The sequence below is a fragment of the Diadema setosum genome, chromosome 11, assembly GCF_964275005.1.
Source record: "Diadema setosum chromosome 11, eeDiaSeto1, whole genome shotgun sequence".
Taxonomy (NCBI): Eukaryota; Metazoa; Echinodermata; class Echinoidea; order Diadematoida; family Diadematidae; genus Diadema; species Diadema setosum.
Genome location: NC_092695.1, coordinates 2,099,276 through 2,120,357, shown reverse-complemented (window position 1 = coordinate 2,120,357; position 21,082 = coordinate 2,099,276). Strand labels below are relative to the sequence as shown.

Sequence of the window (21,082 nt, the reverse complement as noted above, 5' to 3'; positions counted from 1 at the left end):
GAAAATAAAACCACCGCGAAAATTTCAGCTCGTACAGTAGATAGATAGATAGATAAATATAGAGAGAGAAAGGGAGAGATGGAGAGAGATAGATAGGTAGAGACATATAGATGGAAAGAGGGTGATATATACATTAAGAGATATGGAGAGAGATGGAGAGATAGAGATAGAAATAGATAGATTGAGAGACAGAGGGAGATAGATATACATAGAGATAGACAGATATGTCTGCAAAAGAGATAGATAGATGGAGAGAGCTGGAAAGAAAGATAGAGAGATGAAATATAGATAGACAGAGAGAGAGATAGATGGAAAGAGGGTGATATATACATTGAGAGATATGGAGAGAGATGGAGAGATAGAGATAGAAATAGATAGATTGAGAGAGACAGAGGGAGATAGATATACATAGAGATAGACAGAGATGTCTGCAAAAGAGATAGATAGATGGAGAGAGCTGGAAAGAAAGATAGAGAGATGAAAATATAGATAGACAGAGAGAGAGATAGATGGAAAGAGGGTGATATATACATTGAGAGATATGGAGAGAGATGGAGAGATAGAGATAGAAATAGATAGATTGAGAGAGACAGAGGCAGATAGATATACATAGAGACAGACAGAGATATCTGCAAAAGAGATAGATAGATGGAGAGAGCTGGAAAGAAAGATAGAGAGATGAAAATATAGATAGACAGAGAAATAGATAGATGGAAAGAGGGTGATATATACATTCAGAGATATGGAGATAGACAGAGAGATAGAGATAGACAGAGAGATAGATGGAAAGAGAAAAAAGGAGAGATAGAGAGAAAAAGGAAGATAAGTTAGGCCAAAGTACATAACTGGTGGGCAAAGGATCTCCAAAACCAGATTACACAAATAGAGACAGAGGCAAAGGCTTATGTGTGATGGTAGAGGGGCGGGGCAAGACGTTTGGGCAAGTGTGTGTGTTCATGTGCATGTGTGTTGCATGTGTTTATGTACATGTGTGTGTGTGTGTGTGCATGTGTGTAAACAGAGAGTACTATAAGGAGGACAGCATGAAAAAAAAGTGTGTCAATAATGGAATCGGTACAAGGTTGCCAAAAGGCATTTACTTTTCTATCTGCTGTCACACAGTTCAATGATTTGGGCCCCCAGACCTCTACTCCAAGATGTGTTCACATCATAGTAAGATAGCCAGTGGGCCATCCCATTACCACACCGCTGGCATTACTCTGCTCACTTTGAGTGATCGGGGTGTCATTAACTAGGACACATCAGGTAAAGGCTCTCCTTGCTCATGCATGAGAGGAACATCTAAAAGTTTGATGAGACTTTGCACCCCGTAAGTGTGTATGTCGTGTCTCTGGCGTCATAGAGGTGCAAAGACCTCATTCATGAGTGATAACACAGATTAGTTAAGAATCAGGCCATGGTGTGCAGGCACCGGCAACACGAGTGCAATACCATCTCATATCCCCTTCTAAACTATCTTCTGATGTCTGCTAATGAGCACAATGATTACTTTCCGTGAAAGTAACTATACCAAGTTTCAACCCGAATGAAAAGTTCACAAATTTCCTCAAGACTTGAATTATTGCAACAGGCAGAGAAACTACATTAACATAGACACAAGAGTATATCTTACTACAATGCTTTTCTAAAACATCTCAACTCAGTGACCTCTATATTATCCCCTTGATTGCAGTATCTGGCAAAATGAACATAGCCCACACAATAGGATACTGTAAAAGTGCACATTTTTTGCGAGAGTAATGTTTCACAATCAGCTGGGTAAGATGAGTTTCCCATGTTTTTAATTCCACAAAATCAAGACATCAACTTATGGACCACATGGCAAGTAAAAATATTCACGTACTTTTATTTTCACGCTAGTTTCAGGTTGCGTGAAATGCACAAAAAATTCAACACTGTTAAAATTTACACTTTAACAGTAAATGTCAAAGTTATTGTTTGTTTCTTTTGATTTTCCTCTGGACAGATAACTCTTACAAGAGGAGGTACTGGTATATGATGAATGCTATCTGATACACTTCTCTTCTAGGAAAACATGTACACTCTACATTCTGGAAAAGCCATTGAGTTCTGCTAATACCCTGGATAGTCTATTTTGGAACTCCCAGCATCTATATATTATGACACCTCCCAGAACATAGTTGGGTAATAAACTATTTTTGCAGACCATCTGACTAACCTGGGAGACAATATACGGGACTAAGCTTGAATCTATTTGCCTGATAAGGAGGGTAAGTTTTCCAACAGATTTTGTCACTGTTGGACTGTTTCTCAAGTCTTGATGATAACTCGGCATGATTAGCAACAGAAAATGGAATCCCAGGTGACATTTGGGCGAAGAGTGGCAGTTAAGTGAAGGGGGAAAAATTGGCAAACTTTAACAAACTGGCTGGTGACCATATTCAGGACTGGCAAGGTTACAAACACACAGTGGCTTAAACAGAATGCTACAGTGCAAGAAAACTGTGCACTCAACCACAGGGATGTTGGGTTTTTGTTGATCTAGTTCTTTGCCCCTTTTGTTCACATTTGCCTTCTATCAAGGAGGACCAATGGAAAATGAGGGGGGAATTTTGATCCGACTGATTTTGGTTTTGTGCATGGACCCCATCACAGCAGATCTGAGCTGGAAAAGATGACAAGTCTTCTAAAAGTACCAAAAACACAAATATCACAGAACTCAGAAAGTGGCTCTATGACATACACAATCAAAAAGAGGACATTACTATAATGGTGCTGCAATGGAAAGAATTTACACATGACATTCTAGAATGTCACATATATGTACATCTAAATTAAGAATTTTCAGGGGTGTTAAAAAAAGTTTTCATTTTCATAAAATAAAATCATTGCTGACATCAAATAATGTAAAAAAAATAAATCTCTTGGATTACATTAACACTTGTTCTGTTTCAAAATTCAGATCAGTATTTTTGTCAGTCAAAACTGAGTTATGTTTTTTTCAATTGAGATTTGAGGTCTTGTCACCCAAGGGATAACATATATTTCTTTTTCTTCTTTTTTTCTTTTTGTTAGATATTCCAAGGACTTAGGTAGGTAAATCTTCAGTGCCCAAGCCCAGGTGTTCTCAAATTTGGGACAAAGATAACCCTAGACAAAATCCAATCACAACTCCGCGTCAGCAGAAGTCCAACTCTCGAGCGGCATTAATTCCCTCGTGATATCCGTCGGAGAGAGACAGCGATACGAGGCACACTCTTGGACAGCCGTGGCTTCGATGTTCGGCTAGTTTCCCCGTGTGATTGTTTCTGCCTTGATCTAAGATGACTGCCTCCGAGCCAAGCAAACGAAAGCTGAACGGCTTGGCCTTTCGGAGCCACGTCCTAAGTGGTTTCAGATGTTCCCTCCATCAGGAGGGCAGCTAAATTTCATGAAAAAAAAAAAGCAGCAGCATCTGTTCTGGAAAAAGTCATCGAGCAAACTGAGCTCTCATTCCCTGCGTTTGTCCATGAGACAATACTGAAGATGAGATATGACATTGTACCACCCGCAAAAAAAAAAAAAAAAAAAATGAAACCATGCATAAACTGCAAACATTAATGGCAGTGCTCATATCCTTTTATTCACTCACAGCTTTTTCTCCTTTTTCAGCAAAATTTTCCACTTTTTATCTTAATTCTGAATCTATAATCCAGGTGTAAAGGGCAGCAAGCAGCATTGTCCTTGCACAGACTAAATTTGTAGAAATTAAATATTTTTTTGATTCATCAAACCTAAAGTAGTTACTTCAGATTTTAGTACAGGATTGATTACTGGTTCACTTTGGTATTCAATAATCATGGTACAATAATATGGACACTGACCTAGCGGCAAGTAAGTTTATATGAAAATCAGGACCTTCAAAAAATCTTACATCCTAAAGCATTGAAGAACAGAAAGAACTGAAGTTGAAAAAACACAGGATTTCATTTCAAACACTTTTATTACACTCTTTTCCTGTTTTTGTGTAATGATCTACTAACACAGATATAATGATCACTACCCCCTGCTAATACAATTATCTTTGACCTTTCCAACCTCCAAAACTGCCCCTTCTTCTAAAGTCACCGCCAGATACATGAGCCATATGTGACTACTGCCTGAGTATCCCCTTTAAGTCTTAATTCCTGACACTGAGCCATCTCCAGGCCAGTGGCGTGTCAAAAAAAAAAAAAAAAAAAAAAAGAGACTGGGGAAAAAAATTGCTGCCTGTATCAGTAGCTCCCCACCACTTCCAAGGCCGTTAGCGTGATTGAAATGCAGTGCAGGAGCGTGCTGTGGTCGGTCGGTTGAGAGACACGACACGACAACGCGGCATCCTAACCAGGGTGGTGGGAGGACGCATGATTCCCAGGGAGGGGATAGGGGTGACCTTGGTCAAGGATCATCCAATAAAGGTTGCCAGGGTGGTCTTTACCATCTAGTTAGAGAGCCACTCTGTAGAGTAGCAGTGAATGAGCCTGCTGCCAAGTGGACGGACCAGGGGAGGGATTTACACCGGCATCAAATGCCACCTCGGCTTGCTGTAAATTGAATGTTGAGATCACTTTGCACTCGACACATGCACATGTGGTTTGCGGTGCAGTGAAGGCTATTAGCAGGGAGGTGGAAACCACCTCCCTGCTATTAGGATGTATGCACCATATCATACGCCGCAGCTCCAATCTAGTGATGAACAATGCCAATGATTTGATTTTTAACCATGTCAGATTTCTCACGCATTTCACAATTTGGTAATGTCTTCACTTATGTTTGCGAAATAATACAATCTTCAATATCTTTTAATAAAGACAGGAAGTTATTCTGAAATGTTCACTCTTCAAGCACATGCTTTTTAATGTTTGGTAGACAATATAAAAATACACTTTTGTTTTAAATATAAATCTTCACAGTGAGCAAGTAACAGCCCATCCAAACAAAGGGAGTTCACAAAGCAAGACCCATCAAACAGATCAGTACTACTTTTACAACTGATAATATTTACATCATATACCAATACAACTACTATATTCTTATATGTGGTAACAAAAAAAAAAGTAATTCATAAGGTATTTCAATATTCATTTCTGACACGCTTAAGTCTAGGTAACCATGGCAACCTTGCTCACGCATGGAAAGAGATTGAGAATTATCACTCACCTCCTTAATGTCATCTACTGTTATCGTCTTTTTGTTTGTTAGCACACAGTTGAAGCAGCATAGAGGGATCTGGTGATAAGACAAAGACACACAAATAAACAAAAATACATTGAACAGCTGTATCATTGTCAGGTACTCTACTGGTATCACAACACTTGTATTTCATGACAATTTGAAATCATGATTTGTTTTGAAAAATTATTTGATGAAATGCTGAATGGATGCACAAAACACAATGGATGCAATCCACTTTTCCATTCACTGAGATCACAATTATACAGAACTGTAACTTGACCTCAGCAAAGAAATGTACGGATGGAAAAAAAAAGGAAAAAAAAAAACACAGATATACACCATCTGTGTCAATTATGGCACTATATGGTACCATAGGTATAAAAGTTCCTGAAACAAAATTAATGAGGGACACCTTTCTCAGTACCAAAGTACAGGGATTACCTCAACTTACCATTTGCTTGGAGGATGGGTTGTTCTATGAGATTTTCAGGCATTACTGCACATAAATTGATAAGCTCTTGTAATGAGATTTAAAGCTGGTGTTAGCTTCAATAGGAGGACATATAAATAATGTGCAACATAAACAGCCTTACATAACAGCAGATGTGATGTGAGATCTAGTAAATCAGCCTATAAGGTGCCATGTATGTAACCACAGGCATGAAAAAAAGGAAAAGACATTTGTAAGGTACATTTTGTTTCTTTTTTTTTGGAAATGTTATGAGACAATGCAGTTTTTTGACAAAATAAGACAATTATTTGGCAGTTGTGAGACAGAATGGAAACAATAAGGGTGATACAGATCAAATTCAAAATAAGCGGGTTCAATTCGTTCATATCAGCACTAGATATCTGAGTGTAGAGATACTAATCAAATAATCATAGTTTTTTTTAGACATCTCCCACAACCCAGAATCCCCACTGTTTAGCTACATGTACAAACATGGGCTAGAAGTTATCTCTGAAAATTAACAAACAGATAAAAAAGACAGAAACTATCCTGTAGCTCAGAGATTACATCCACATAAAGTTGAGGTGAGGGCTACTAAAAGGTCATCTCCCATACACATACACAAACACACAGACACACAGACACACAGACACACACAGACAGAAATAGAAAGAGGCATGGCAGTAAACAAGTTGTAAAATAACACAGTAAATCCATCCCCCCAGAACCCACAAGCCCCTCAAAATTTTGACCATTCCCCTGTGGGTTTGTGTGGATATGGAGTTGGTGCCTTGTTTGCGCCAAAATCTGAACCAACATGGATTGAGTGAATCTATAGTCTCTGTTGAGATATGATCCCCCAATCTTTTTTTTTTCTTTTTTTTTCGTAAATGGCCTCTGGGCTAGCCTTCCCTCAAGACTGCCCCTCAATTATCCCTATCCAACCCTCTATGGTCTCTATGGAGCCAACAAATTTACTTGCACAATGGACTTGTCCTCACTCTAGCACTAAACTCAATAATAAGTGGACATAATACATTACTGTCCATTCATTACAGCCTCCTATACAAACATGGACTATGAATTAATATGAAAGTTTGGCAAAAGAGAGAGAATAAGAAAAGGAAAGAGTATACTCATGTAGAAAAAAAAAACAACAACAACAACAAACAGACATAACTGTAAAAGTAGGTACTCAAGTAATATGGATAGTATTGAATAATTTAGTTAATGGATACCAAAGAAAGATAGCACAATTTAGCTGAGGGCTCATTCTTTTCTCTCTTTTTTTTTATGTGTGTGTTGTTTGTTTGTTTGTTGTTGTTGTTGTTGTTGGTTTTTTTTCTTTGGGGGGGGGGAGGCTCTTTAATGCTCAATGCACAATATCGCCTTCTGGTAGTATTCTTCACATTTCACTATTCATAATGTCATGCATTGCAGATTAAGCGTGTACCATATCAATCAATCAGTAAACAGTGAATACAAATGACGCGTGCCACTTCCTCGCAAATATTTCATGTAGACCTGCCATGATGTATCACATTAGGATAACATTGCTATATTGGTGTGACAGCTGCCATTATATCAATGCATTTCTTGATAACACACTGCTCCACAGCGCTTCATTTATATTCATAATGACCATTCCACTATTACATTTGCACTGCGTCCGTTCCCCATCTTTCCTACTTTCTGAGACGACCATTAAATAGCAGCTGACTCTTTAAATTGACTGGATTTGGCCAAACTAAGAGCCACATCGGTCCCTTTGTGGTGGAAATACGGTAAGCCCTGCAAATGTCCGAAAGAGAAAGCTACCGGCCGTGCTCTGCGATGCAAAGTACGATATGAGGAAAGCCTGTAAAGTTGATGTGCGCTTGGACGTTGGCTATTAGAAGCTGTTATGGCTGCTGGACGTTGGCTATTAGAGGCTGTTATGGCTGCTGGCCGACCACAGTAAACAAGCTGTCATGTTTTGTCAAAGCATCATCACTCAGCTATAATTTGTCCACTTGATTTATCTCTTTCTATCAATGTGTATTGGTATATTTGTCTTTCTGTATGTGTATTTTCCTTTCTACTTGTTTTTTTCTTTTATTTCCTTTTGAAGTTGAAGTTGGATTTTATTTCACTCTACAAAAATCTACAAGTATAATCATGGACATCATTACAGAACCAAGCAGCAATGATGAACAATTACAGATACACAATATCTGAACAGGGCAAGGCATATTATGAAATGAACCCAGAAGGAAGAAATGGCATACATACTTCAATGGAGCAATGGCCAAATCAAAGATAATTCACCTAAAACAATTGTCCCCTTTATACAGGATGAACTGCCCATCTGATGAAAAAAGTCCATACATTTGTGAGTCAAATAATGAAGACACAATGTACACATTATCTCAATCTGTATTAACTATTGCTCTTCACAGATTTGAAAAATTATTTTTTTTCCCCTACCACAACACTGTCAACTATATCCTTTCTGTTTAGTATTACCTTTTGCTGGATGGAAATACGAATGTACAATAAAAATAAATTGAACTAAATTGAATTTAATTGAATTATGTACAGAGTATGATTCTAAAATTACATTTCATACAATGAACCTTTTATGTTTCCCAATATTGTGTGGGTATGTGTGTGTGTGTGTTTGTTTGTTGGGATGTCTGTGGCTTGTTTGCATGCACCTGTGATCAAAATGTTTCTGCACAAAATGCACATGACACAGCCTACTGGGCACTGGAGCGCTAATTTTGTCAATTAAGCGACAAGATTTCCAACAATATCACTGGCTTCATGGACAATACACAGCCAGAGACAAACACTTTAATTACATACAGTACATGCTGCGAGGGACCAGGGGCCCGTTGCATAAAAGTTACAATTATGGTAACTTTGCCATCCAATTGTAACTACCATGGTAACAATACTCAACAGCCAATCAAACTCAAGAATTCCATGGAAGTTACCCTTGGATGGCAAAGTTACCATAATTGTAACTTTTATGCAACGGGCCCCAGAACTGTTCCTACTTAGCCTAGAGAGAGAGACAGTTTTTAACTTCGAACATGCAAATTAATGTATTCTTCTTTTTTTTTGTATCTGATACTAGTTTTCAAAACTCGCACATTTGACAGGGTTGATATCAGTGCTGATAATATGAGGCAAAATTTGTGTGCATCTCCTTCTGATGAGGGTCTGTATGGTGTAAATATTTGAGCAAATATGAATGCAATTAAATGAATGATGTAATTGGCAACATTTCCTAAATGAATCAAGCAATAGATGTAGCAATATCACACTTGATTGTTAGAGATTAAACTTTTTTGAGATAACTAACAAACATCAAATAAATCAACTGGTCATCATAAGTGTAGAATTCTTCTTTTTTTTTTACTACCACCTGTACAGCTGCAGTATGTGTTGTAATTGTTTCATGGCCTCTATTTCAGTTCCTTTTATACAGGTCATGCAAAAGATTTTTTTTTTTTTTTCAGCGTGGGGCAGGTTTGGTTTACGAGTGTGTATTGGCGTACATGTCATCTCATTCTTCCCAGTCAGTTTGCAAACCAAGAAAAGGGGGGACATTTAACACCGACTTGACACGCTGACACGATTCCAAACAAACCAAATGCCATTCAACATCACACATCATTTTCGCATCAGAGCATGAGATGAGCCAGTAGAGTGTCTGTGCGTGCAAAGTCATCCGAAAATCTAGGATATCGTTTTAGCTTCAGCCTGTAAGAAGAATAACTGGGCCTATGGGTTCGAGGATTGGTTCTAGCCAACAAAATGCGTCACTGAAAAAACACTCGGCTTGTACTAGACGGGCACCAGATGTGGTGCATTAAAGCTCTGTTGAGCACGATCGTTTTCGATAAATGGGTCTGCTTGCATGAAGATGATAGCATTCAGACCTTGGCAGCAATTATGGAGACTATCATGTGGGTGCTTGCAAATTTCATTGCATTTGTTTTTTCATCTGCACTTATCCAAACAACCTGAGAGATATTGCAAGATTGTAATAAAATAATTTATCTATCTGCAAACCACTCTCCAAACAAACGTTATATCATCCCAAGCATTGCTGTTAAAGGTACTGTTTACCTTTGGGAGCAGTGATTCAAAAAACGTTCGAGATATCGCATTTAATGCACATGTGTAGGTCAGTTGTATCACAAAACATCCTACCATGTAAAAATTTCACAATACAGTCTAAAATATAAGGAGATATCACTATTTTTCTCAATAAACTGTAACTGTAGACGGTTTACAACATAGTCTTGTAGCATTTTTATTATAACTATTGTTTACATTGTGTACATTTAACAATACTTAGCATTAATTATACAGATTCAAATTTTTACATTGGTTGTTTCTATCCCCGACTCACATTTAAGAACTATTTTGAAGCACTAAAGCCGGTTTTTGTTTTATCTGCAAATGGTAAATTATGCCTTTAAAGACTAAATCATGGTTTGAATAAAGTACATAAGTATATGATCTGCAAATATGAGAAATTGATGTTAACGTTAGGTCATCTAAAAACAACAATTCCTCTCTTAAAGGCATAATTTACCATTTGCAGATGAAAGCATTAGTGCTTTAAAATAGTTCTGAAATGTGAGTTAGGGATAGAAACAACCACTGTCAAAATTTGAATCCGTATAATCGACGTTAAGTGTTGTTAAATACACAAAATGTGAACAATAGCTATAATAAAAATGTTTCCAGACTAAACCGTATACAGTTACGGTTTACTTAGAAAAACCCTGATATCTCCTTATATTTTAGGTTTTATTGCAAATATTTCATATGGTAGGATGTTTTATGATACAACAGACCTACACATATACATCAAATGTGATATCTTGAACATTTTTGAAATCACTGCTCCCAAAGGTAAACTGGACCTTTAAGAAACAACAGTCTTTATTCACAACAGATGTATTCCAGTCAGTGCTACAACCATTTAGGCATCAAAGACTCACTCCCATACAGACCTCAAAATACGAGGTGCCCTTTCCGTTGTTTTGCAGACATTTCTACTTAACCCTACCATCGGGAGATGGCCGTAAACACAAATCAATTTTCTCTGCTGGAATTATTGATCCTCGGTGCTGTAAAGACCACATTCATTTCCGGCGTCGATCCTCCAAACGAACCTACTAAGGACACCCAGGACGAAGACTATGAAAATAAACGCGGACAAAAATAAAATGGGAAAAAAAAATGGAAGAGAGTGCTGGGAATGGGCGACACAAAGCCTCTATAGATTTTTCCCCTCTTTCCGTCTTCTGGAATCTCCCTTGCTGTGTCTCCGTGACGTCAAGGGCTAATGTCCCGTAATCAAACTCATTTTCTCCCACGATCCATCCCCTCTTCCAACCCCCCCCCCCCCCATGTACTCGCAGGAGGTACCAGTGAGTGTCTTGCCAGCACATAATTTCAATAAATGGATTCCTCCACCACAGCGTCGGCTCTTGCCACTGGATCCAGGCTCCCCCTTTTCCAGGGTTGTGCCATGCATAAAGCATATTCATGGGTAGGCCCAGATGAAACAGGGGAAATATGATATGTGATAATATATATATATTATGGGCTGTAAAATATCCTACTAGATGATCAGAATTTTCAGCGCAAGGCCCGTGGTTGCTGATGTTACTACTTGAAAACCATAAGCATGCACATTACAAATATGAGTCTAGATATACTGTTCATACGGGCATGATATTAACATCCCGCAAAAGAAAGTTGATGGTTGCTTGGCTACCAAGGCAATAGTTGCTTATATCAAACTCGCAAGATGAGGCTTACATTGCGATTCTGCAACATACATAAATTGACATGAATGAATAGACTAATGTTACAGTATGAAAATTTTATTATTTGATCTGATCATTTTAAAAATCTGATTTTGATGAATGATGTAGCTTTTTCCGGCGATATAATTTTAGTTTACTCAGTAATGCTCATTAGAGTGTGTTTTGGAATTGCACTTAACTCAAAGTAGCACTTACAGTAATTCTTTCATTTCTTATTTCCCACTTCTGTGCAATGATCTTATGGCAGACCTTGAACACTGATAACTGTTCTAGATGAAATAAGTCTCCAAAAAAAAAAATGACTTGCAAAATTTAAACATGCACCCTTCACCAAAAGAATGACTGAAAAGGACAATCATAAAATGTTTCATAATATTTCATGTAATGTCATTTTCCAGATCAACTAAATAACTCATATCAACCTCACAAATGGAATGTGTGGTGATATGATGAGGGTTGATATATCCTAGCAAAACATAACACCCCTCCCCCCGAAACAGGTAAAATATCCGACTTCTTCATTCTTTTCTTTAATGTATTCATGATGAGGCCAAAAGCCTTAAAACAATACCAAACCATTCCTTACGGCTATTCTACAGAGTTACACTGCACAATTCTTAGAGAAAGTTCATCTTTCATTGATGATGTGAAGACGACTGCGTAACAGGTATCTTCCAAAATTGATTTGAGGCAGTTTACAGCTAAAAAAAGATCCTGCCCATAGTCTGATGAAGTAATCAAAGAGCCATCCCTTTAATGCTCCTTTTAGATTTCCTTCCAGCACTATTAAGATTAGGGTAGATTATTTCGGTCTGATTCAATCAAGTTGCTAATGACTTAGAGCTGTAAAGCTGTAAAGCAGATGCCTTAGAATACCTTAAGAACAATATGTTTGTCATGACCAGTGTATCCACAGCAGTTTCAAACAGTAGCATACATTTCAGACAGATCTCCAACATTTAAATAGTAATTCCCATGTCATATTTACCAGACATAGACCTTTTACGGCACTGGCTTTCACCCTTTCTGCTCTCGAATGCTTTATCTCAACCTGTGAAACTATTCTGTTGGCATTTAGATCAATTCTACCCCCCCCCCCCCCCTCCAAAAAAAAAAATGATCAATCACAGCGAATAAGCTTGGCAGTGACAAAGATTAGTCGACAAAGCTACTCTGTTATTACAAAAACAATGTCATAATCTAACATGAAGGATGTTGTCATATGAGATATAGATTACAAGGATTACATGTACATAATCCCAGTTTATTGATGGTTACTTTCATCCATATACTGATTGGTAAAGAAATCTTGCTAGTGGATTGCGCCGACTGGTGAACATAACTCAGCAGAAGAAACGATGACAAAATTGCACATGAAATTCTATTCTGACCTTCAGGTCGTGACTTCATTTTGATCTGATTAGATTGGGGGGAAGTGCAGCACATAGAGTGATAAAAACAGCCATTTGCTGGATATAATAAAGACCTACAGCTACAGGGTTATACTACTGTAAAACATGATATATTCGCGGCATGCAATTTTCACGAATTGGAGCCGACCGCCTTTTTTGTGGCATGAAATTTTCGCGAATTGCCACTGGTATTCAATGCATAGTGTAAACAAGAAATTTCGCATGCATTTTAATTTCATGAATCTTGGTGCTCTCGAAATTCGCAAAATTAAAATGCACACGAACATTCCTCATTTTACAGTATCACAGACAGATACATTGTATGAATAAAAGTTTGGAAAAAATATTGGCAAGACTTTTTTCAAGATATGCAAAGAATGCAATGGAGACCTCATCAATGTTTTGAAGAGAAAGCAGCGTCTATGTGTGATAATCATAAAAGAATCTGTTCATGAGAGGAACAGTGATGGTATTCCATCATGGTATCAGGAAACCGGGGCAGGTTATACGGAGAGGGGGAACACTGGATGGATGTTTCCCCCCTCACATTCACGGTCTAGACGGCGAACATTTCTCATCAGCCTGGGCTCCCCCGCTCCTTCGCCTTAAGGATCCATCGCCATGACGATGTCTCATCCGTGATTTGGCCTCATCCGTCAGCTCTTGAAATGGAGGCGGAAATAATACGGAATGCAAAACGAATGAACACCCTCGGGCGACACTTGGCAATATCTGTGCTGCGGACGGGTGTCGTCTACAAAGACCGTAGGTCATGTTGGGAGGCGTGCTCATGTTCTCAAGAACATGGCAGACCTTGATGTTCTCCCATAAGTTTCCACGGTGACGCACAAGCTACGACAGCATGACCTGCTGTACTCAACACACTCCCATTGCATAATTTGTTTCATCAAAATGGTTCCAACTAGCCCTGAGGGGCATGTTTTGTCAAAATAAAGCTGTTTCAATATGAAGACTTTCTGCTCAGGACTAAGCAGTTAGATTAAATAGTTTCTACGGCAACACAGTTGACTTAAGACATCCAACAAGGGCAGTGTCAGAAACATCTTCATTTCACTGTGAACTTGCTGATCAAATTCCTTATATAAGTGTAATTCCTGTGAGAACGAGTGAAAGATTCTGACGGACTCCTAAAAATCGAATCGTGATTCATCCTTTCAACCTCCTGGTCTCCATGCAGATATTCGGAGGAACTCAAAGTATCTTCTTATATAATCGCATACATATCTATATATGAATTGGATAGTGCAATGATGTGGACAAGGGGAACATTATAAAAAAAAAAAAAATGTACAGCTGATCTCACACAGTGTGAAGGTTTAAGGAATAAAAGAAAACAAAAAGGATGACAACCTACATGATTTACCTGGAAGAGCAAATCAGAATGAGGGCTTTCATTGAGAAGTAGGCTTTGATGATCTATGGTACTTGGATCTGTGACAGGCTGACTGAACTTGGTGCAGAGAAGACTACTGTACAGACTGCATATTTCACAAGGTTATTATATTCACAAATTTTGCAAGTCAGGATTGCACTCAATGATCACGAATTCAACCACTGGCAAAATTGTCTGGAAGTCCCAATTTGCAAAAAAAAAAGAAAAAAAATTAAACTTGCTAAATATATGGTGTATACAGCATTCCATAAACACTAAGCTTTAAACCTCACACACAATGGTAATTCAAAAGGAGGTATGAGATGTCTTTGAGCGGTGTTGAAAATAAAAACTGATACGGGAGCAACTTCCGCTGCCACAAGGCGGAGCTACGACAGCTGAATGAACAGGTCTTTGTAACACCTACAACTTTTTTCCCAAATGGCCAGTTTTTTTAGGGGGAAAAAAAGAGCAAATCGCATTAACTTCCCTGAATCTTTCCTAAGTTGCTGCTTTGTCTGTGAATCCTCCCCGAAAATCTCGCCCGCAAGTCTGATGGGACAAATTCATCACGGAGTAGTACGTCCATTGACAACTCTTTCCCGCCATTCAAACTAGGAGCAAAAATATCTCCTGAAAGAATTTTCCCTCTTAATTCTCTTAATCTCTTCCTCCCAAGATAAATATATTCTTCTTCCTGGAAAGATTACTTTTTTTTTTTTTTTTAGAGAAAGAAGATTAAGGGAGAGGAAATGGAGGGTAGTAATTGCTTTATTTTCCTTTCAATCTGGAGAATTTCAGGGTAGGACGCTGGGTAAATACGTTTGTAAATGCTGAGGGCAAGGTGACAAAAAATAGATGCTTAGCACAGCTTGAAGTAAAAAAAATCATCAGCAGATACAGTCGAAAGAATGCTACGGCAAGAGCATTGCTGCGCTTACGATAATTTACAAGAGAAAAAAAAAAGCCTTTTGCTTGTTGAGGCAGCTTGGAAATATCTCACAGGCTATTGTTCTCGCAAATAAATAAAGGAAATAATAATAGATATGGTGCAGAAGTAAACCGACAAATTGCTGAGGTAATAATGCAAGAAGTAAAAGCACAACACAATTTCCAAAGTGTGGGGATAATGCTAAAGTATTTTGGAAAGTTTGTGTGTATCTTTAGAGGAGATGAAACCCCCGCAGGGGATAACAGGAAGCCGGATGTTTTCCCTTTTTTGGTAACTGCCATTCTGCCTTACAAATGTACATTGTTCTTACAATTGATAGTGTATAGGATACACTATATCAAGTATTCAGTTTGTTTGTTTTCTTGTTATAGTTTTAAATCCTTGTTAGGAATGAATTCACCTAACCTGTTTATGCACAGGAGTCATGTTGGTGTTGTGGGTTCCGGTGGGTGCACGGAGCCCTGAGGGAATGCTAGCTTTTTTTGAATGCTCAGTGTACACTGATGATTACATATTCCTACACGTATGAAATGGATTGTAACTATAAAACATATGTGACCCGCTACAACAAAAAGGTCCTAAAGTCGCACAAGGTCGAAGCCGTGAAAATCGAGTTTGAAGTTAGAGCATCAAAATTGGTCAAAACTTACGATTTTCTGAATTTGACATATTATTAGAGTCTGACATGTCTTCTATCATCTGTCGAAATTTTGAAGCAAAATGATGAAAGGAAAGACCAAAAAATAGCGTTTTTCTGGGCCATGTTTTTTTGGCGTTTCAACGAAGCAGAAACTGGTTCGAACATTTGGATTGAGCGCCACACATAGGCTCCGCCCCTAACAACGACCAGAGTGATCTCATTGGTCAGTTTGCTGCTTGCCGCTAACCGAAGCGTGAAGCTCGCACACTGCCCAGTCGACTGGTGCGTGCGGGCGGGTTGCGCTATGCCTAGCTGCCTCTCCTGACATCCTGGTCGCTGATTGGTCGGTGAGGAGACCGCCGACGCTGTGTTTGAATGAGCATTTCGGTGGTTGCTAGGGAATAACTTCTATTGTCCGGAGGTGAATACTGACTTGCGTGTCTCTTGATTGTGATTGCGTCGCAAGGAGAACTTTTAGGGCGCTTTTCTCGAAACAGTGATTTCCCAGACGTCTTGACATGCTCTCTTTTAAACATCGATGTCTCCGCAGCCGATTATTTTTATAAGACGTGTTATATATCAATTTAAAGCAGAAAGATTAGGGAATTGTGTCATGCAATTTTCAAATAATCGACCTCTCCCGACTTTAGGATCATTTTGTTGTAGCGGGTCACATATAAGCTTATTTTTTCTAAATTGTTTATTAAGGCGACTTTAAAGACATGTTGTTTTCTATTTCACTTTTTTCTGAAATGCATAATCTGTTTCCAAGAATATAATAATAAAAGCACTCTGACAGGGGAAAAAATAGAGTTTATGAAAAAGCATTCAGATCAATTTTCAGATGGTGTTTGGCCAAATACAGTTTCTGCTCTTCTTTTATACGTTTACTCGAACTGTCCAGTGGCTCTGATGAATTTCCCTTTATTCTGCATCTTTACCACATTGTTATACTGATGTTGTTCTGCCAGAGAATTATGCAACACTACCCTAAACATTTATATGATCCATTTGGAGTCTGAACCCACCCTTGTTAGCATGACTTTTCCCAAGCTTGCTCGCAAGTCCAGATCAGTGGCACTGTTCACCCATTGATGACTAGTCCTGAGTATATTTGGGCAGGTGTCCAAGGAAAATGCGTGTTGTAGCAAAATCAGCCCGTCCTCAATGGATTAATACTCTCACTTCTGCTTAGACTGCTACCCTACAGGAGTTTTGTGCATTCATGATGCATGACAAAAATTACTTTGAGTGTTGAATATTCTGCCCTGGGGAAGTTTTCGAAAAGTTTGTGCTCTGCTCAACTGATGGACAAATATGAACACCATTTGTGACCGTGCATCACAAAACAAACGAAAAGTCGCACCCCTTGATTTTACGTGAGGACTCAAAAAAGGTGAAATGGGTCAACTGAGTCAATCTTGAGTTTTCATATTTTCATATCCTTCTTCAGCACTATTCTTTAGTTTGGGATCATAACATGAATGGGAAAGTGTGTTTTCAGCAATTTTTCTACAACTCTTTTTTGGGGGAGAATAGAATGATCAGGTATGTCTCAGAGTCCCCTTTTCATTTCTTGAAATCCATTACACACTCTTTACTTTCTAGCATTTAGATAGGTTAGGGGAGTCCATTTGAATTGAGTTATGCATCATTTAAAAGCCTAGAGTCTGCTCTCTAAGAATCTGCCCATAACTTAAAAATCCATGTCTGGCGACTTTTTGTTCGTTTTGTGATGCAGGGTCACATTTGTTTTTGTTTTGTTTTGTTTTGCTTTGGGTTTTGTTTTTTTTTTGAGAGAGAAATGTTTAAATATTATAATATCTACAGAAACATTCCTATCTGCAAAATTGTGAGCAAATGACTTTTAATTGGTGTTCATTTGCGCAAACGCAAAAAAAAAAAAAAAAAAAAAAAATGAGTGAAAGTTCTACTTTAACAGTGCAGCACGCAAAGGCTAAACACACAAAGTCATCATATTGGTAAACATACAAGGTTTTCACACATGAGAACCTCACACTTTGAAGTGTTTTGCAAAGCATGATGGGACAGCACCAGCTTCACTCAGATATTTTTTTGCGATGAATTCCCCGAGAGCACACTTTCCTGTGTGCAAACACACACTAAGTATGTCGACGAAATTCAGGGAGAAACTTGGCGGGGCTTGCAGCGAAAATATTGTATTTCACTCTCACCATCGAAAACATATATTCCCCTCCATTATGTATTGATTGGCATTTCAAAAACAGTGTTCCCAGGGAATAGGGCAGGAATTCCCCGGTGAGTGGCACGCTCAAACAAGCAAACATTGCGTTTCCTTCGTCTCGAAAGTGGAATGATATGAAAAGGGGATATTCTTCTCTCGTCTTCTATTGATTGCATTTCAATTTGATCAAAGGAATTGATTCACTTTGCAAATTGAAGCACTCAAATCTGATAAATAAAGCCATTTCAGATATCTTTTGAGGCAATGTCCTGGACAGTAAGCCAACTTGTAACCGAGGGGACAAAAATGTACTTTAGGAGACTAATGTTTGTTCTTAAAAGTTTACAAAGCAGGGCATGATTTTGGTCCTCATGTCATCACCTTAAAAGCAAAAAAAAAAAAGGGGGGGTATTTATACCTCTATGCAGCTCATAATCACTTTGCCACAAGCTTTTAAAAGCAACTTTTCAAGCTGTTACTCTTTCTGATTTGGGATAATAATCCAAGGTAATGCAGCAAACAAGGTACATGTACCTTTATACCTTGCCTAGTGCACATGGGCAGACCAATGTAAATTTGCTTTGTGCTTACTTTCTTGTTATGCACTTTACCTCTTCTATGTCTGAAAACACACAGAGCAAAACTTCCTCAAATTGGCAATAAAGACAATTTGATCTATTATAAATGCATCTAAACCCAGACTATATTCTCATTAAACAGTTATGAATATCCGGTGTTTTGTTTTCTGCAAATGCATACATGTAGCTGCAAGAAGCAGTTTGTCAAGCTAAATGAAACTGAATACCATGCAAGAGAAATGAGGCGAGACATCGGACCTTAGCAAGAATGATATTAGATTCTGATTGATCACATTTGCGATTAATCACACCCACATTTGATATCCATTACTGGTGGGAGTTTACAGCAATGCTGTGAAGGCTAAAGAGAGATTGTGCAGTTTAGTGGGTGGAATATCTGAGGTTATTGCTCTTGTGGCTATTCATGATATCTTGTGTGATTGCCTAGCTGGCAGACACACATTTTTTATGCTCCTGATTTTGCAGTTGAATTACGTGTTATTCTTGAGTGGCGAATGACCCTTTATGAACAGCTTGTGGAGTAGTGTTTCTAGAAGCAGCTGGACAATTTTCGAGCTACATTTCCATTAAACCCAGAATATATTAGCTCCGGATTCTTTTTCATCTATCTGGCTTGGGAGCGCACTGCAGACATATTGGATCCATGTACAAGCACTCTCTACATGTACTGGTGAAAGCAGAGGATTGACCTTTGTCTGGGTTCAGATAAGTGAGCACACATCAGTTCATTGCCCAGCTGAACTTGAATAGGACCACCAGTGCTACAATGGTTGGGTGAGCACACATCAATTCATTGCCCAGTTGAACTTGAATAGGACCACCAGTGCTACAATGGTTGGGTTGAGGTTAATCCTTCCCCTCCTTTTGCTATCACTTGCAAACCTTGACTCTTCAAGTCTGCTGTGTACCAGCTGTTCACACAGCTATGGCGGACGAAGATACATATCATTATCAAGGATGGATAGATGTCACATTAAGTTTGTGGGACATGGTATAAATTACTATCCAAACTCAACAGCCACCTTTCGGACTCAGCTCCTGGTTTGTGGTGATATCCAACCAAACCCTGGCCCAAATGTAGGAAAAAGAATCCAGTACTCTGTGGATCAACTTTTGAAGTTAAAACCTAGTCCTGCTGCAAATAAGAAACTTTCTGAAGATACCTGGAAGAATGTAAAAGCTCTGGGCATCAACAATAAACCTTTATCACATCGCGGCAAGCGTGGTGGTATTAGAAAGCGAACATACCGTATCCAGGTTGTTATTACAGATAGGTTGTCAACAATGGAACACATACTGTTCTACAGAATGAAAGATATCAGGCGAACACCTGGCAATATCAAAATCCTTACTAGAACTCCCTTAGCTTACAAGGATAAGCAAACAGTGAAACTAGCAGTATGGAATGCCAGATCCATGAAAGCTAGAGGACGTGCCACGGCAATATGTGACTTTGTGATCAATGAGAAAATAGATATCTATGCACTAACTGAGACGTGGTTAACAGATTCCTTTCGTGATGATTGTGCTCTCGCAAATATCAGTCAGACACTTCCAAACTATGAGTTTCATCACGTTCCTCGAACAAGCACTACTGGTGGCGGTGTTGGCATCCTCGTACATCGGGGATTCGATCTCAAGTTCAACGTCCGCAGCCAAACACACTCATTTGAATACATGGATGTTTCCATCTCATCATCAAACTCCCCCTCTCACACCATCCGCTTGCTGGTGATATACCGTCCTCCTTACAGCCGGAAGAGGGTGAGAAGCAGACCTGCTGATTTTCTTGATGAGTTCACATCTTTCCTTCAGAGCCTACATAGAGCTTCACAAAAGATAGTTTTGGTTGGAGACTTCAATTTCCATATGGATGTTAAAGATAATCAGGATAGTTCTGCATTCAATGAGGTCCTAGATCTTTTCAGCCTCAAGAACCATGTGACTTTTCCAACCCATTCGTCAGGCCATGCGCTTGACCTCATTATATCTGGCCTAGATGTTAACATCGTTGAAGGGCTTGAGAACCACTTTCATTTACCTTCAGATCATGCAGCGGTTACCTGTACCTTACGTCTTGGTCGACCTCGAGAGGTCAGGAAACATGTTCGTTCCCGCAACTTGAAAAACATTGACTACAATATATTTCAGCAGGATCTGTCAACAGAAATCGAGGGGGAATTACCGAATGACATTGATCTCTTAGTTAATCTTTATAACACATCTCTGAAAAGTGTGTTGGATAAGCATGCACCAATGAAAGACAGGCATGTTGTTCTTCGTCCAAATGCTCCTTATTACAATGACTCCCTCCATCTCGCAAAACAACAGAGGCGCCGCTGTGAACGGCGTATGCTAAAGTCCAAAACTGAGATTGATCGGCAGATTTACAGGGCAGAATGTAAACAGTATTACCA

At 38.8% G+C, this 21,082-nt stretch overlaps 1 protein-coding gene across 1 annotated transcript in view; it reads right to left on the bottom strand.

Annotated features, from left to right (window-relative positions):
* The window catches only part of LOC140235257 (cGMP-dependent 3',5'-cyclic phosphodiesterase-like), a 254,211-nt gene that overhangs the window by 40,414 nt on the left and 192,715 nt on the right, over positions 1 to 21,082 (bottom strand). Inside the window, 1 exon segment of the mRNA XM_072315290.1 lies at positions 5,161 to 5,229. Within this exon segment, the coding sequence (XP_072171391.1) occupies positions 5,161 to 5,229 (69 nt within the window).